This window comes from Crocodylus porosus, unplaced genomic scaffold (genome assembly GCF_001723895.1).
Source record: "Crocodylus porosus isolate Cpor-Errol unplaced genomic scaffold, CroPor_comp1, whole genome shotgun sequence".
Lineage (NCBI taxonomy): Eukaryota > Metazoa > Chordata > Crocodylia > Crocodylidae > Crocodylus > Crocodylus porosus.
In genome coordinates, this window is record NW_017728906.1 from 146,904,263 (window position 1) to 146,921,409 (window position 17,147).

At 37.3% G+C, this 17,147-nt stretch overlaps 1 protein-coding gene across 1 annotated transcript in view; it reads right to left on the reverse strand.

The window, feature by feature from the left end:
• The window catches only part of VWA8 (von Willebrand factor A domain containing 8), a 305,200-nt gene that overhangs the window by 98,967 nt on the left and 189,086 nt on the right, over positions 1-17,147 (reverse strand). Inside the window, exons 26-29 of the mRNA XM_019528508.1 lie at positions 16,482-16,633; positions 6,837-6,945; positions 6,033-6,171; positions 4,863-5,062 (exon numbers count right to left, since the gene is read on the reverse strand). Of these exons, the coding sequence (XP_019384053.1) occupies positions 4,863-5,062; positions 6,033-6,171; positions 6,837-6,945; positions 16,482-16,633 (600 nt within the window). The remainder of the gene's footprint in view (positions 1-4,862; positions 5,063-6,032; positions 6,172-6,836; positions 6,946-16,481; positions 16,634-17,147) is intronic.

Here is a 17,147-nt window from a genome sequence, read left to right on the forward strand (position 1 = left end):
CCTGCACTCTGGCCAAGAACCTACGTGAGCGTTCAGACCTGGAATATGTGGGTGACTTAAAATTTGGTAAATTCCTGTGACTATAGAGTGAAGTTAAAACCCAAACAAAGCACATCTTATGGTAATTTTATCTAAAAGAGGTAGAAACTAAGACCTTTTATCTTATTTTACTGCAAAGTTCTTTATTTAGTTCAGATGGATATTATATGAGAAATAATAAATAGCAGCAGCTGCCTCATCTTTACCAATATAGTTATATATTTCAGGCTTTTAAAAATATAACTTAGTTATAAACATTCAGCTCAAAAAACCTTTAATAAAACAGTGATTTGTCTAATTACCAGAATGTCTTGCATTAAAAGCAGCAAATGGCCAGCAAGCACTTAATTTTTTTAGTGGCTTTTGATTTGTATAAGGAATTTGGAAACCTTCTGGCTCTTTATTCAAAAACTCAGTGGAAACCTCGGACAGACTGGAGGCCTGGTTTACATACCTGTGATTGGTATTGCTATTTATTATAGCATTTTCCATTTTCAAATCATGAGTGCTCACAACATCTCCCAGAAGTAGAGATGTTATCACTCTCTGCACTGATATGCGGAAAATGCAAAATACAGAAGTTAAGGCACTTGTCCATGGCCACAGGCAGTCAATGGTAAAGCCGAGGTGAAACTCAAATTTCACATCCTGTACTCAGTTCACTTTATTTTCCCTTCTCTGGTGCTCATCACTGTAGTAAATGATTACTAATTATAAATTAATTTAGCCTATGTACAAATACACAGACACCAAATAATTTTCCCAGTGCCACACAGCACAGCAGAAATGTGATTAAAACCTAGATATTGTGCTTTTTAGTAATGATCTTCAGTGATGTTTGAACTATCCAAAATTCTTGCTTCTATTAAATTAATGTGAACTGATTTCCCAATGCCACATAGAACAGCAGAGCTGAGACTAAAAGTCTAGATTTTGTGCTTTTTAATCATGATCTTCAGTGATGTTTGAAAAATCCAAAATTTTTGCTTCTCTAAAATTAACTGGCTTCCTGAAAACCTTCTGAACAACTGGCTTGTGATTTGAGATGAGAAATACTTCATGATCTGATAGATTCTCACAATAGTATTACATTGGTATCTCTGGATTCAGCAGGAACCAGAAGCATAAAGATCCAAAAAAGTGGGGGGGGGGGGGAGAAATTAAAAAGTACTTGCTCTTGAAATTGAAATAAAGATAATTAATTTAAATTTAAAGTACAAGTTGGATAAAAGTACAAGCTGGCTCTTATGTTACCTGAACCAAGTGACCCAGTTTCAATAACCAAGGGATTTGTTAAATCTCATGTCTTTTTGGGGCCCACCTGCCAGTCCTTAATCCCAGGAGCTGCTAATACTGACTTTCCAAATCTTGCATCAAAAGCTAGGTGAAGAAATTGCCACCACAAGGATTTTCTTCATTGTCGGAAGTAACAAATTTATGCTTGGTCTGCCTGATGTAAAAACAGGGCCAGTTCAAACCTTAAACTAAGGGAGAGGCTAAATCAGGGGTGAACAACATTTTTGGGAGTGCCAAACCCCCCCACAATCTGGACTTTGAAGATGTTGGCGTGCCACGGGTGGATGGCAGTGGAGCCATGAGGGGCCTGATCCTTGTGGCAGCGCAGCTCTAGCCTCTTCCCTGCCATGCTCCCTGCGGGGCGCATGTAGCTGCTGCTGGAAATGAGCCTGGCCAGGGCTCTAGGCCCCTGCCTGCTGCCATGGAGCCCAGACTGCTCACAGCAGGCAACTGTGAGCCGGCAAGTGGCTGCACCAGGGTCCAGAGTCCTGGCCTAACTCACTGCCAGCAGCAGCTGCATGTGCACCTCAGAGTGCACAGTAGGGAAGAAACTGGGGGAGCGCAACCTACCTCAACTGACCGAGAGCTTCCATCCACTAAGCTCTTGCCCTCTGCAGCCTGATGCTCCATGGTACTGCCTCGCTGACCCAAGCATGCCTCCTGGATTGCACACATGGCAAGGACAACCCCTGAGGCACAGAGATGGCACAGTTCTGAGCCCACCCAAGTGGGCTGCTGAGGGTGCCTGGTTCTTCTGCTAGGGCTGCAGCTGGCAGGAGGCAGCACCCACAGCTGCCCCTCCTCCTGTGGGGAGGATGCCAGGCTGCACTACTCCCGTCTCATCCCTATTACCTGTGCTGCAGCTCCACCAGGCCCAACTTGATGACATGTGGTACATCCAGCTCTGTGTGTCACATACCCAAGTTGATGCAGCTGAACACACTGCACTCCTTGCGGATGCCCAGCTCCTCACCACCTGCCCATGTGCTGCTGCTCAGTTCCCAAGGTGCGCTTGCAGTTGCCACTGCCAGGAAGCCTGGCTGGGGTTCTGGAGCCCAGTCTTGCATGGAGCCCGGGCTGCTTGCAGCAGGACTTGCACCCTCCCAGCCACCTGCTGCAAGTGGCTTGGGCTCTGTGGCTGAAGGCAGCTGTCCAGAGACAAGGCCAGCTGTAGTATGATAAGCAAAATGGTCTCGTGTGCCATGCTCTGGCACGTGTGCCCGGAGATGGGGAGGTTACTGACCCCTGGGCTGGATTAATGCTCTAAGTCACAAAGCAATGGGGTTCAGGGCTTGGTCAGACCCCTGTACACCAGTGCTTGGCATCTGCTTTTGAGACGTGTACTAAACAAAGTGGCACTGTTATCAACAAATACAATGTCCACAAGGGGATCATATTCTGCATTGTTTCTGTGTAAGAAACCACCATTACAGGACTCAAGTTATTTTTAACACGGCCTTAAAAATATGCTGACATTTTATAACCAAATTATTAGTTTAATCAAGTATATTTTAAGAATTGATGAGAAAGACCTATGTTAGTATTAACTTGGTAGAAGAAATTCCAAGATATTGCAAAACCTTCAGTAATATTACTGTTAGTGTAGTATTTCCAGCACTGTAATTAGGTTTATTTTTAGAACATCTTTGTCCAACTGTGGCACTCACTAAGAAAGGCAAGACTGAAGCTGCCAGTATTCAAAATTAAGGTCAAAGGAAGAAAAAAGAAGGTTACGGCTGAACTGAAGTCACCACGAATGGGGCACTGAACCATAACAGCCTTCCCACAGTGCAGCCTTTATTTCTGATTTTAATCCAGACTGTAATTGAAAAATGTATTTCAGGAGGACAGGCAAAACCAGTCACTAAGTTAACTGCTTGATATTTCACAGAAGAGCCTTTGATAAAATGTACCCCTCCTTTCACTGAAATTGAATACTGCTGTGATTTGGTTAAAAATAAGACTAATACAACAATTATTTTCATTTTAGGAATTCCAGAAGTTTAAAAATATAACAAGAGAATATTTATTACTTGTCTTTGTATTCACAAAATGCCCAGCATTCTAAACATTCTCAGACACTCAGGACACAGGGTTAAGGGCCATTTCTTTTACAATTTACAAACTTATGTGTTTCCTAAAATTGTGCAAAATGGCATTTTTTTTAGCTGCTTGACACAATATGGCAATCAAGAATGGCACCTAGGAAAATGGGATCCTAGAAATCCAAGTCAAAACTAATACAGACAGATAAAGTCAATAAAGTAGCACTTGCTTATACAGACATTGAATTTGGCCATAAACGTTAGGTCAAAAAAGTTTGCTTCTATTTTGTATATGACAAAGTTCATTGTTTTCTTGGAAGCTAAGTGCATGAGAAACACTTGATGCCTCACTGGCTGTGCTGTTGCTGGAAATTTCTAATTCTCTACTCACTGCAAGAAAGGTTCTTTCAAGTTAGCAATGAATACAAATTAAGAAGGGGACAGACCCATCAAAAGGAGGAAGAAAAAGAAAAACAAGAAAAACAAGAAAAGAAATAGGACAAATTATGACCAATAATTCACAGAATCATGGAAAATTAGGGCTGGAAGGGATGTCCAGTCATAACTATCAAACAATTGTGATAGTTTGAAATGTCCCAAAGTCTCAGACTGAATTATTAAACTCATATCATTTTTATTTTATGTAATATTTCCTCTTTAGTATGTTAACATCTAGTTGACTGATTTTTTTCACTTCCTCTTTCCCTGCACAAAAGGTGTTCAACTGAAAATGTTCTAATCAATTTCTAGTAGTAGTTCCAGGGAGAAATGTATTGCTACATTATTAAAGAGATGGGCTCAAACAGAACCAAGACTAAAGAAGTTAAAATCCTGATCTAGACCTTGCAGCTCTGACACCTCTCTCCACTGTGGTTTATCGTGCCTTCTTATCAAGACTCCTTATTTCACCATCTGTCATAGTCTCAATTTTGTAAGCTTAGAGAACATATTAAGGAAAGAAAATATCACGGTATTTAACACAAGCTAACAAAAAATAGTTGCATGAAAACAACTGAAGCAACATATCTTTTGTAACTCAGAAGACATTCCTCTTTTGATTCAAAGTTCAAAACTAGAAAAGCTGAGGGTAGATTTTGATTCATAACCTAAAAAAGCTTAACTTACATTTTCCAAAATTACCAGTATTGTGCTTATTGAACACTCTAAACCCAAAATTATAATATCCTTTTCTTCCTCAAATAGTTTATAGTCTACTTTTACCACTTAGAGGAACTGGATAAATGGGCAGAGCTAAGAATTAATAATGCAAAAGGACATAAAAGGATAGAACCAATCAGCTGAAAGAGTGCAAGAAAAAAACACATGAAAAGTAGAGCTGAAAGAATGCTGAAGGTTCAGAACGTGGTTAAGCTAACTATCCAGAAGTGTGCATATTTGTCTCAGAGCATGAGACACTCCAAGGATCCTACCCCATGCAGTACTACTTTCCTCGTAAGCATGAAATAACTGCATTTTGTTTACCTGCTGTTCATGTAGAATCACTTGACCTTTCAGTGGATTTCCTAGTGGGGCCACAGTCACAAAGGGTTGCCACATACTTCCAACTGTTCTTGGGAAGACGTCATAAAAATCTACAAAGTATCCATTTTTACTGGAAACATTCATAAAATATAAAGAAATCGGATTGCATGTAGCCACATAAAGAATATTGTCAGCCTCTTCTTCTGAAATAAAATAATAAAACAAAATTAATGAAAGTATCCAAAATCATATTACCAGTCAACCATATGATGTTTTTATACACTAAAATAATGTTACTTTAAAACAGTACATAATATCAAAAAATGTAAACATAGAATGTGTAGTGCTCTCAAACTATAGCAGAATGAAGTTGAAGGCAGGTTTGTACAAATATCAAGGATGAGCTATGGCTTGTATAAAATAACTAAACTTTTAAAAGACAGATTCTGTTACTAGTCTTATACTGAGCAGCATCTCCCTTCACAAGAAGTCTAATAAACTTTTGTGCACTAGACAAAGATATGATGATTCCATTTAAATCAACTGTTAAAGATCCCAACATGCACAGCATACACAATTTTACTTGTAAAAGAAAGGATGTTAAGGAACACAAAAGCCTTTCGATCTAATTTTTTTTAACTGCATCCTTCCTACTGGAATCAAAACACCAATGCATTATTTAATAATTCAAAATAACAATGGAAAATGTACATGGCAAGTTTTTTTTTTATCTTCAACATTTTGATTCACTCAAGACATTTCTCAGGATCAAACTGAAATTCTAATTTCAATTTCAAGGTCATTCAAAGTTTGTGAGCAACTTTGTGAGCATTTTTAGTTAGTGAAACCACAAGCAGAGAAAGGCAGCATTGCCTTTTTTTATTATGAGCAATATTCAATAAATTACAAAGGTCCCTAGAAATGCATGCTGTGTCTCACCATAAGTACACACGCTAGGTTTTTTATTGTAAAGTATAAACAGATTAATCAGCTGTAATCAGATATTGCTTTCCAATAACTGAAAAAGGGACTACAAACAATACATGTATAATACAGCGTATAATATATTGTATGCTGTGGGACATTTATGTTATTTGTCCAATTTGTCATATATATTTTACATAATATAACAGTAGATTAATTATAAAAGTTAGGAATATTTTCCCGTACCTTGTGCTACAGCGATGTCACAGACTAAGTTCACCTCATTCAAAGGCAGGGTCCAAAAAGCAAGTTCTTCTGTGAAACTGAGGGACCTAGCTTCATGCCGTTCCAATGGAAATCCCTGAATGTTTAAATATACTGGGCCCTAAAAAAAAAGTGTGAATAATGGCGACTAGATATTATAACATATACTATCACACTAACAGTTTCCCCCTCACTTTAGAATAATAATTACTAAAGTTGACCATAGGAACTGGTGCTCTACAAGACCCCAGATTATGTCTGAGGTTAGGCTGGAAGCTCAGATTGACATTTGAAGAAGCCAAAAGTCTTAGAATTCGGAAGCATGTGAAATAAAACTGGAAAACAGATTCTTTCCAGTTTTCCATGTCATCCCAGACTGAACAGTGGGATGGGTGCAGACCTGGGGAACGAAATTGGACATATTTCAATCATTCACAAGGATTCCACGCTTCCTTAAAAATGGCATTGTCCCAAAAAGACCACTTCAAGTTCTGAATTTAACCCTCAAAAGTCCTCCCACCCAACCAGACTCTTGCTGATCTTAATGCATTTTCTACATATGTAAGGTACACAAAACTGTCTATTTTAAAGTCTATTATGCTACTGGATATACTTAATATGGTTCCATTATTTCATTCTTCTACAAAGATTAAAGATTGTAGATTTTTAAAGGAAATATATATCACATTATGTAGTTTTAAATCCTGATCAGATTTGTATTATACTGCTGTGGAGAACTGATGACTACAGTCATTATTTTTCAGCATTAAAAAAAAAGACACAAACCTTTACATTTATGTGCTGAGATTCTGTTGGGCACAGCAGTTTTTGCTGTGCATTCCCTGACTGACCAACTCTCCAGTAGCCCATAAATTTATGATCTGGCAATGGTAGCCTGTCAAAAAACACATAAACAAAAAACTTAAGACCCTTCGGAAAGGAATAAGTTTAACAACAGATTTATTTTTTTAACAGGCCATTTTGAAATTCTCATGCTGAAAACACTTCTTTATGTACAATTCTTTATGTACTTCTTTTACATTTGACAGCAAAAACATAAGTACTCTTAGGATCTAAACGACATCATAAAAGAAGGAAACTTTCACAACATATGGTCTTACAAGTCTGAATTGCTGAGGCTATATAGTGAAATATATTAAGTGGTCTTTGGATTTTATATTGTTTGGGCCAGGATGAAGGTGAGGAGCTCTTCTCAGTGATATGTATACATTTTCTAAAGGAACAAGTGCAGTAAATGTATCTCATTATTGGTACAAGCAGCTACATTAATTCCCTGACACAGAGTTGGATGGGACACACAGGACATGTGAAGTTAGACACTGATGCTATACCAATGGCCTAACTGGTACAGGGAGAGGAAGGGAAGTAGGGACAGGAGGCAAGTTTCCTTTTCACTTTTCACCCTTAGGCAGCACCCAAAACTCATGACCGTCTTGTTCCTCATTGTTATGCTACTGCTTATCAGTCTACTTCTTCTACTACTTTTTTTCTTCCTTGTCCACAGCACAACTTATTGTCAATCCTGCAGAAAGGGTAAGGCAACTTGCATGAAATTTTGATGATTTTCTTGGCCTAATTCTCACACCCCTTCCCCCATGTTTTCATCAATGAAAGGTTACTATGAAAATATTTATATAATAATTGAATATACTGGTGTGTTATAATATTGTTTCACAGAAAAAAAGGATCACACATACACACAATTTTGTCTTCCTCCACTGCCTCTCAAGTTACTTGCAGCAGCCAGTAAAATGCTTTAACATGGTTATCGTAATTACATTAAAAGTAATGAACCGATGCTCTGTTATAGGATCAGAAAATTTCCCTTTGATCTCTTCTAGTAGATGCATCTAGTAGGTCTGCTACCTGATTTGCATTTTGTACAAGAAAGCAATAGTGTAGCAGTGCTGCGAGATTCTTTTAGACATTTAAACCCCTTCTTGTATAGCTACAGAACTTGGCATGAGAATAGAAGACATCCCTTCACCCACCTTCTAAAAATGTCTCTCTCAAGCATATTTTAAGAAAGTTCTCTTAGACTGCTTGTTAAAAGTCTGTGCTTGGTCTCTCCCACTCTGTTTGTCTGTGTCTGCTCCTACTGTTAAAATTATTTTACAATAATAGCCCCTGAAGTTAGAAGAGACTCATTTCTTCTTGCTATTTTTCTCAGGGTCAGAAGGAAACCTAAACCAAAAGAATAGGTCTGAATGCACCTAAAACTCTCACTCCTCATTCAGAGAGTAGGAAAAAAGGTTAGGAATGAAAAAATTATGTTCTGTGCTCCTTCTGAATAATTCAAGAAAAATAAATTAGTGATCAGAGATTGTTCATTTATCAGTGATCAATGGCTGGCCAATGTACCCTAGTCAACCTGGGAGGACCTCTGCATAGGGGAGAATGTAGTACAGTCTTCATGCCCATTTAATCCTTAGCCCATTTGCTGAAACAAGCAGGAATTTGCCAAAGATATGCATCTTGTTATTTTCAATTAAGAAATGGATTGACATCATTAAATCATTTTACATAAGTCAACATTCAGCCAGCAATGGTAATGATTTTAGCTCACAGAATCAGGGCAATTCAAAGTAGATTGAAATTATTTCATTACCTCAAATTCTTCACTAAATCAGCAGATGCAGCTTTTATGATCTTTACCTACTAATAAACACAACTGATTTCAGGGTTTAAGACTTTTAATCCTTTTAAAAGTTCCTTGCCTAATTTTCCTATTTAATTCTTTCCAAATAACCATTCTACCCAGTTCCTTCCCAAATCACAAACGGGAGTTAAGCCAGAGTGAAAAACAACACAATCAGGAAAATATCTTAAAGCTATAAAGTTCCAATGCACATGTATTTCTGTGATTAGGTATTTATGAACAGAGAGGAGTGTTAAGTCAGCCAACTGAATATTTGGTTTATTCATGAATATAAATTCCATACTAGGAATTTTAAGAGGAATTAAACATAACTAACAACATTTCTAGCCATTTTTGAGGATTATGCGTAGTTTTGTTTTGTGTTTTGTTATAAAGAAAATATGGAAAATACTTAAGTTTTTCTATGGGTACTATGAACTTGGTAAGTTCTAACATACCTGAAGTGAACACTGAGTTAAATTAACTCCTGCCAGCACAATGTAAGATCCATTTCCACAAGGATATGGACTTTAGTTTTGAATTCATTACACATTATTCCCAACTGCAGTGCCCTAAAGATCAACAGCCACACAAATAATCATACATATTTTAAAAATTAAAGAAATAATAGATGTCTCCATCTGGTGGAACAGCTAAATGATCCTTTCCACATGCAGGTCTTTAGCTCATAAATTACGAGCCAAAGACACATCTGAATCTGGGCTATATCCTATACAAAACATCAAAGATTAGGGCCCTTACTTTGGATGTGCTACTTTGACCCTATATAAAAATAATATCAGGAGTGCATAAATTCTTTGTTCACATATTTCCTTAGAATGAATTAAATGAATGAGAATCTATTAAGATCATTCCACAGCTAAATTCAAGATTAATTTCTCCTAAGTACTTTTTCTTCGTAGATTGAAAGCATGGCAACTAGCTTTAGGCAAAACCTTGCAACCACCAGCCCTCTGCATATCTATCTCTATATCTGCAAGAACAACAACTCAGACCCCTCTCCGAGGCTCTTTTCTTAAATACATAATAAACAGAAACAATGACAGAAATTTAGAATATCACATCTGTCACCGAAATTTTATTTTTATTGCAGTTCTTGAGCACTCAAAATTAGGGCGGCACCTTGCTCAAAAACAGTCTTTTACTTGAGAAATACACAGTCTACATAGGTATATGACTAGTAAATGTCATATACAGACAATTACAGGCTGGGAAAAACAAGGAAAAGAATAACATCATCATGTGACTACACAGCAACACATATGCATGTTGTGACAGTTTCATGAAGCATCTGTGGCCACATCCAGATGAATGTGGCCATGCAGTATGTGACACCGCAGACAAGTCTGTGGCGCCACGTACCACACGTTCTGTTGTTCTTCACAATGCAAGGGAGCAGCTCTGAGGGATTTTTGAGCCCTGGATATCCAGGTTCAAAAAAATCTGCAGATAAAAAAAGCAGAGTGTCACATGCAGCAGCAGCATGTGCTGACCAAAGCCACAGCTTGGCCAACTGGAGCTGTGCTTTGCTGTCGGCCAGGCTCTGTGTGGCAGCATCGCTGCTGCTGAACTGCAGGAGGACCCCAGGTAAGACTTCTGGTCCCAGCCTCCTCTACGCCACACAGGGTAACTTGCCGTGCGCCAGAGTACGCATGGCAAGTTGTTCCCTGGGGACAACTAGAGATGGCACAAGGTGCACTGCCACTAGCTGTCCCTGGGGAACCAAATGTCCATGCACTTCTGGATGCAGCCTGTGCATCTAAGGGAAGTTATTTTCCTGTCTCAGACTTCTGACAGGCAAAGAATAAGTTTTAAGATTTTTTTTCAATGGAGACAGGAGGGCTGAGCTAATAGGTGGGGGCAGGCATTCCTGCCATGTTGGAGCAAAACGAAGAAACAGCAACTGTTATGAGAAGGGGAGACAACGAAATATTGAGTATGTGGACAGAGAGATGATTACTTCACCTTGAAGTGTGTGTGTGTGTGTGTGTGCGCGCGCGTGTGTACATGTACACCTACTGCTTGTGAGTGTGCATCAGCTGTAACAAATGTTCACTTATCCTGCAGTAGTGAAATGAAACTATGATTATTCACCTTTTACTGAAACAGTGGTTAATTATGCTGGTTTGGTTTTTGCACCACACAATGCAGAAAGACGACAGAAGAAACAGCTATATTGGGTTCAGCTGAGCCACAATGTGTACCATCCCTCTATTTTCAATTAGTAATAACTGTTACTGGTAAAAGTGTGAAGGCAAATGAGACCTGGTCAGCTTAGTGATACAGAAATAGCCTGGGTGAAAGCCTTACTTTAGCATCATCATCCTATAATTTGCAGTAGCAACCCAGAACTCTCATTCATGCCCTCTATTAAAAAGCTAAAACTTGTTTCTATGTCCCTACAGACCTCCTCTTATAATAAGATTGTAAGAAGGGCCAAGACTTAACAACAGTAAATCCCACTGAATGATTACCTATTCAGTGCTTTGATTGTGGATGCATCTGTCATGCTCTGTAGATTAAGAACACTTAAATATTTTGTTCCAATTGTTGCTTTCCTTCTATTTTACCCTGGGGCTTTACACTCAGAATTCACCACAGGACATGAGACTGTTATGTAAATAATGATTTTGTGCAGTGAAGGGGATGGTCCCAAGACCTACAGTTGACATAGCAACTCCACATAAAACAGTTATTTAGTTTGACTTCCTTCATGTACCATACTCTAAAAAGAGACAGTCAATCTGTAGACAATTCTTAAGGGGCATATGTTGCTGAGAAGGTTTTTAATGACATCTGCAATATGTAGTTTCTTTTGGCTCATCCCTTTTTTGATTTGAAAAAAATTAGCTGGCTTTATATATTTTGGCATCTAATTTAGAAAAAAATACATATGGGAAGAATATGATTGCTATATTGAGAATTGTTTTCTATTCCAATTTAAAGTTTTGTCAAATTGTGGTGAATACTACAAATGGAATTCTTGACTCCACCAGGATGATGAGCCTAAATTGATAAGAATAAAGTTATTTTGTATGCAATTTGTGTTTTCTGAAGCTAGATACCATAACTGGCATAGCCTCAGGCAGGAGTTATGAAATGTGACTAGTGTATTGAGAAAAGCTCATCCTGGTGAATCAAAGTAATGCTTTATTTATGGACTTGTTGTCTGTTTGACAAAGAAACTTTCATCCCATTCCACTCAAAATATGATTTGGATCTATGAAGTCTCTTTGATAATCTAATCCCTGCTCTTCATCCAAGAACTGTCTGATTGAAGTATTAATAGAGGGAGGGCATATGGATTGTAGAGGTAGTAATTAAAGTATTAATAGAGGGAGGGCATAGGACTGTACTCCCCCATGCCTTTACCTGACAAGCAATGCAGAAAACCGTCCCTTCAGCTCAAGTGGTTCACAGGAACCATGCCTCAGTCCTAATCCATCAAGGGCATTGACAGACACAGAAAACAGCATCTGTATAGTTTGCATGCTCCAGCAGCACTTTTGGTACTTTTATGTAATAGCTGAATTAATCTATTTTAATCAAATAGCTGACTGAATCGGCTATTAGATAAAAGCACCAAAAAGCCCTGCTGAAGTGCGTGAGCTGTACAGACACTGGGTGAGCTGGGTCAACCTGACACAATGCCTCTTCTGGGCATGCACGGTGTGTGGGAACACCAGTAAAGCACTGATTTTTTCCCCTACGTCTGTAAGCAGCTTATTGTTTTTACCCTTCAGGAGACATAATTTAGCAGTCATACTTCCATGAAAAAAGCAAAATAATCTTTGCTGTGGAACCACAACTAATTATAATAAAAATCACTACAACAAACATCTGTGGGCTGGGGAGATGAGGGCAGCTGGGTGGTTGAAGAAGGAGCAAGAATATTACTGACAACAAAGCAAATAAGATATTCTTCATCTTAGTCAAATTACAGTTGATTGAATGCAAAATTTGGTACTCCAAAAGGACCCAGTATATAGGACAACTCCACAGATCAATGGCTGATTAAATCAGCAAACACAAGGTAACATGCTGACAGGCAGGTATCATTTAACTGAATAGGTTTCGAATTATTCTGATATATTTATTTGTATCACCATAGTCTCTAGGCAAAAATTGGCCAGGATAGTGAAGCCATAGGCTTGAATCAGAGTAATTGTCAAAAGGCAAACAAGATGTTAGGCTGCTTTAAAAAGGAGATATTAAACAATAGATTCCATACTTTGAATAGTGGTCATACTATCTCAGAAAAGACAAGGGAATTGAAAAAAAGTTAAAATGATTAAAGTGGGAAAGCATTACTTAATTGAGAAAACAGGAAATTGGGATAAGGTATGATTAAGTAAATGGGCAACACAGCAATAGTGTGGTATTATTTCTGTTTCCAAACTTGCTAAATGAAACTAAAGAGGCCAGCCAAATTTAAAAAGAAAAAAATAATTTTGCATAGCAACCTATAATTATTGGTACTCACTGACACTACTAAATGATATTGTATTGCCTTTATGCAAGACCTTTGAAGCGAAAAATACTATTGAGTCAATGGCTGGATGAGAACAAATTTAAAAAGAACAAATATGGTAAGTATTGCCAAAAGATGTTTCTCTGAGCACATACTCAATTTCTCTGAGGTCTCTTGATTCCTTCAGCGTGAAAACCTGCCTCAGAATTTCATGGCAAGTCTGACACTAAGGTAGGGGGATGGAGAAAGTGGAGAGGAGAAACAAAATTTTTACAATTAATTTAATTATTTTGATAAATGGAGTAAGATTCTATAAAGCTATGCTGATAACTTCTCTCCAATGCTGCTGTTATAGGATTTTTTTTTATTGACTGCTAGGGCCTTCCTAACTTTTTTATGAGAGTGAATATATTCAATTCCAGAGTCCAAGATAAAATTCCAACATGGGTAACAATGGAGTGATGTTGTAGCCATGATGGTCCAAGAATTATGAAAGAGAAGGATTTTTAGGTGCTATCTTTTATTGGACCAACTACATGTTCAGGATTAAGTTGGACAAGCTTTTGAATGCAAGACATTCTTCAACCAGGTCTGAGAAAGGAAGCATGCACAGTAATGATTAATATCAGTACGCAGAGCTGTGAAACTGTAAGGGAGAAATTTACAGGGGGATTTAATAGAATAGGCTTGATTACTATGAGATCAAGACCTATGACAAGTGGGGAGTTTCATAATAACCCATAGCGTGCAAGAATCTGGGGAACTGAGTAGACTAGTGTGTCATAACCTTATGTGTAACCTCACCCTGCTTACTTAAAATTGCTCCTACACTTTCAATTGGATACAACAGTCTGCATTTCTTGTCTTAAACTTCTGTCTAGTATTCCTATGTGCTACTCATAAGCCTCAAATATTTTTGTTTCCCTAAACAATAAATAACAGCCATCACATTCCACTGGGTGAGATAATTCCTGTTTGTATATATCCTTTGGCTTGAAGGATTTAGGTTAGATACAAAAATTAACCTATGCTAAATATGAACTGCTTAGCATAATAAAATAAAAAGTCAAATGATGCTATCCAGTATATATATATTAATGCACAAAGTCGAAATCCCATACAACTCAGATGGTGCATCAACTTTCACCTGTCAACCAACCAGATTCTAATGGTTTATAGATTCTAACTGTTCATAATTACAGCAAAAATCTGTTTCCTAATTTTCCAGGATTGTCAGAATCTTGAATCCCAAATGGGTAGGACATGCATGAAAAGAAATTCAGGGGTCTCATCCTAGTCTCTACCTGCTTATTTCACAAAACATATTGCAATTTAATCATATTTACCAGTAGTCTTTCACATCAGGCCTGAGGTACACCTGCAGAGCTCTGTGGAAATATTGCCTTATTACCTAGACGTATTTATCCTGACTCTAACCAACATCATTAGTTCTTTCTTAATTTCCTGTACACTTTAAAAACATAGGATGGGCCAAACCTAAATTCTAGACATGACAGTTGCAATCTGTGTGGAAGAACAGCATAGGACAAGATCTGAATGGGTGGTCAGACCTTCTTATCCACTGTGGGCTGAAAACCTGCATCCAATCACTGCATATAATCCATATATGAACCTTTGTAGCTAATCCCACAGCCCACAAGAACAAACCAGGGATGTCTACACATGCACATTTACTGTGCAGTAACTGAAATTACTGTGCAGTGTGGGGACACATCTATACCCGAATGCCTATACTGTGCAATAAATACGATGACTTACACCAACCTGAACGTAAATTGAAACCTGTGTCATACATATATCAAATTTACACCTAATTAGTTACTGTGCTGTAACGCATGTGTAAACACCTTACTGCATAGTAACACTATGTGTGTGGACTGACTTGGGACTAACTGTAATCTCAAGTCAGTCCACACACAGTGTTAATGCTTGTTAATGCGTGCATATGTAGTCGCTGGCCTATTCCCATTTACTGTACAGTAAATTTAAGCTGGTGTAAATGCATGTGTAGACATGGTCACTGTAGATTTAATATTCTAACTAGCTTGTTCAAATCTGAACTGGCGAACTGGATTGCACTTGTAAGCCTTTGAAATTTAAGTCAGTAAATTATATTAAGCAAGTAAATTATGGAGTCACCGACAACAGTTTCAGGAATACTGCACACTGTCATCTTGCAGTATGTGGTAGTTACTCAAGCATCAGCTCGCTAAGCATATAATTCCTCAATCATCAAGATGAAAAGTTTCAATACAGTCATTATATTGCCAGCCTCCTTTCAAAATGTCTATGTAGGTTGCTAAGCATGATTATAGTTTATAGTGGTGCTCCTACATGAGAATTCTGTACAAACACCTGATATCAAGGCATTTTGCCAAAGGAGTAAATTCAGCTGCTTCTTAGCAAATATAAAAGAAACCTATCATGAGTAAAGCAAAGTTTTCTTAAAATATAGCCTATGTTTTCACCATAAAAGGGAAATATTTGTTTTCAGATTAAGAGTTCTCATATTAGTTTAATGGCTTCATTTTTCTGACAGAACCCTTCAAAGGTATTAAATTTTCAAAACATCAGAAAATAAGATTTAAAAACAAAAACTACTTCTATTATATATGATTTAATCATCAAATAATCTCCACCTAAAAGCATGAAATGTAAAGGTTTAAAGACCAAATCAGTTGCGATTTCATATTTTAGTCTCTTATAATGACTTGGCTATTTTGGATCTAACCTCTCCAAAAGTACACAGTGTAACAAGTTCAGTCAATAACTTTGATTATTAAAAAATAATTGTTATGTAGACAAATAAATACAACCATTCTTGTAGCTTACTATGTATTATGTTATGCAGAACTGCTATTATATTGCCTTTTGAGAAGATTAAGTACTAATTTCTGCATCTATCAGAGAAAAATGGATTTTTTATGGTAACTAACAGAAAAATGAGTAGTAATTCAATAAAAACACAGAAGGAGAAAGAAACAAATATTTCCCTTTATTTTGTTGTATCTGTTTATCATACAAGCTATCAAAGTTTACATGGATGTTAAAGATGAAATATTACTAATTAATAAGAACTACATTTATCAGTTATATCTGACTGTCAGGCATAATTTATTTCTAGAAAATAAAACTTCAGCCAAAATAGGATCTATCTTCAAGTATCCCAGGATGTTCTTAATCAATTAGCAGCAAGATAACAGGGTGAAAAATGGCTGAGAGAGATCAGTCTTCTTAATTTAAATTATGTTAGTCTTACTCCTTAGCCAGCTGTATATTGGTTGGTTTTGCTCCAATAGGTATCCCATGTTTGTGCAAAGTGTTGATAAGAGTCTCACGCATTTCACTGTTGTAGGAGTCAAAGTCAAATACATTTCGTACCACATTTGCAAGCCCTTCAGTTGGAAATTTCTGCAAAGAAACAAAAACCAAAAATTACTCTCACTAATTACACTCTTAAATTACTGTAGATAGTAACGTACTTTATTATAGCGAGTCTGTACAATTAAACTGCTAAAGATAAATAGAAAGAAATGATAGGCCTACCTGTCATAAACAATAGGAAAAATGGTATACTTATTTCCTCAAAAGACCAGGTGGTTGATTTATATCAAAATGATACAAGTTACTGACCATAATCTTGAATCTTTAAATCAGAAAGCAGAAAGCCATGATTTAAATAATCATTTTTAATCTCATGTTGTATTCATACCTTTATCATTTTCCTAAAGAAAGACTGTTTTTTATTGGCTGGTAACCATTAAAACTTCCTGATTTAAAGCTAACTATACATTAAACCTGGTAGTTTTTTGGCCTAATCAGGAAAATATTTACATCAATACTATGTTTACATAATTCATTTGATCAAAGATTTTGTTTAATGATTTCTTTGCCTCCGTCTTCCTAAGTAGGGACCAGAACAGCC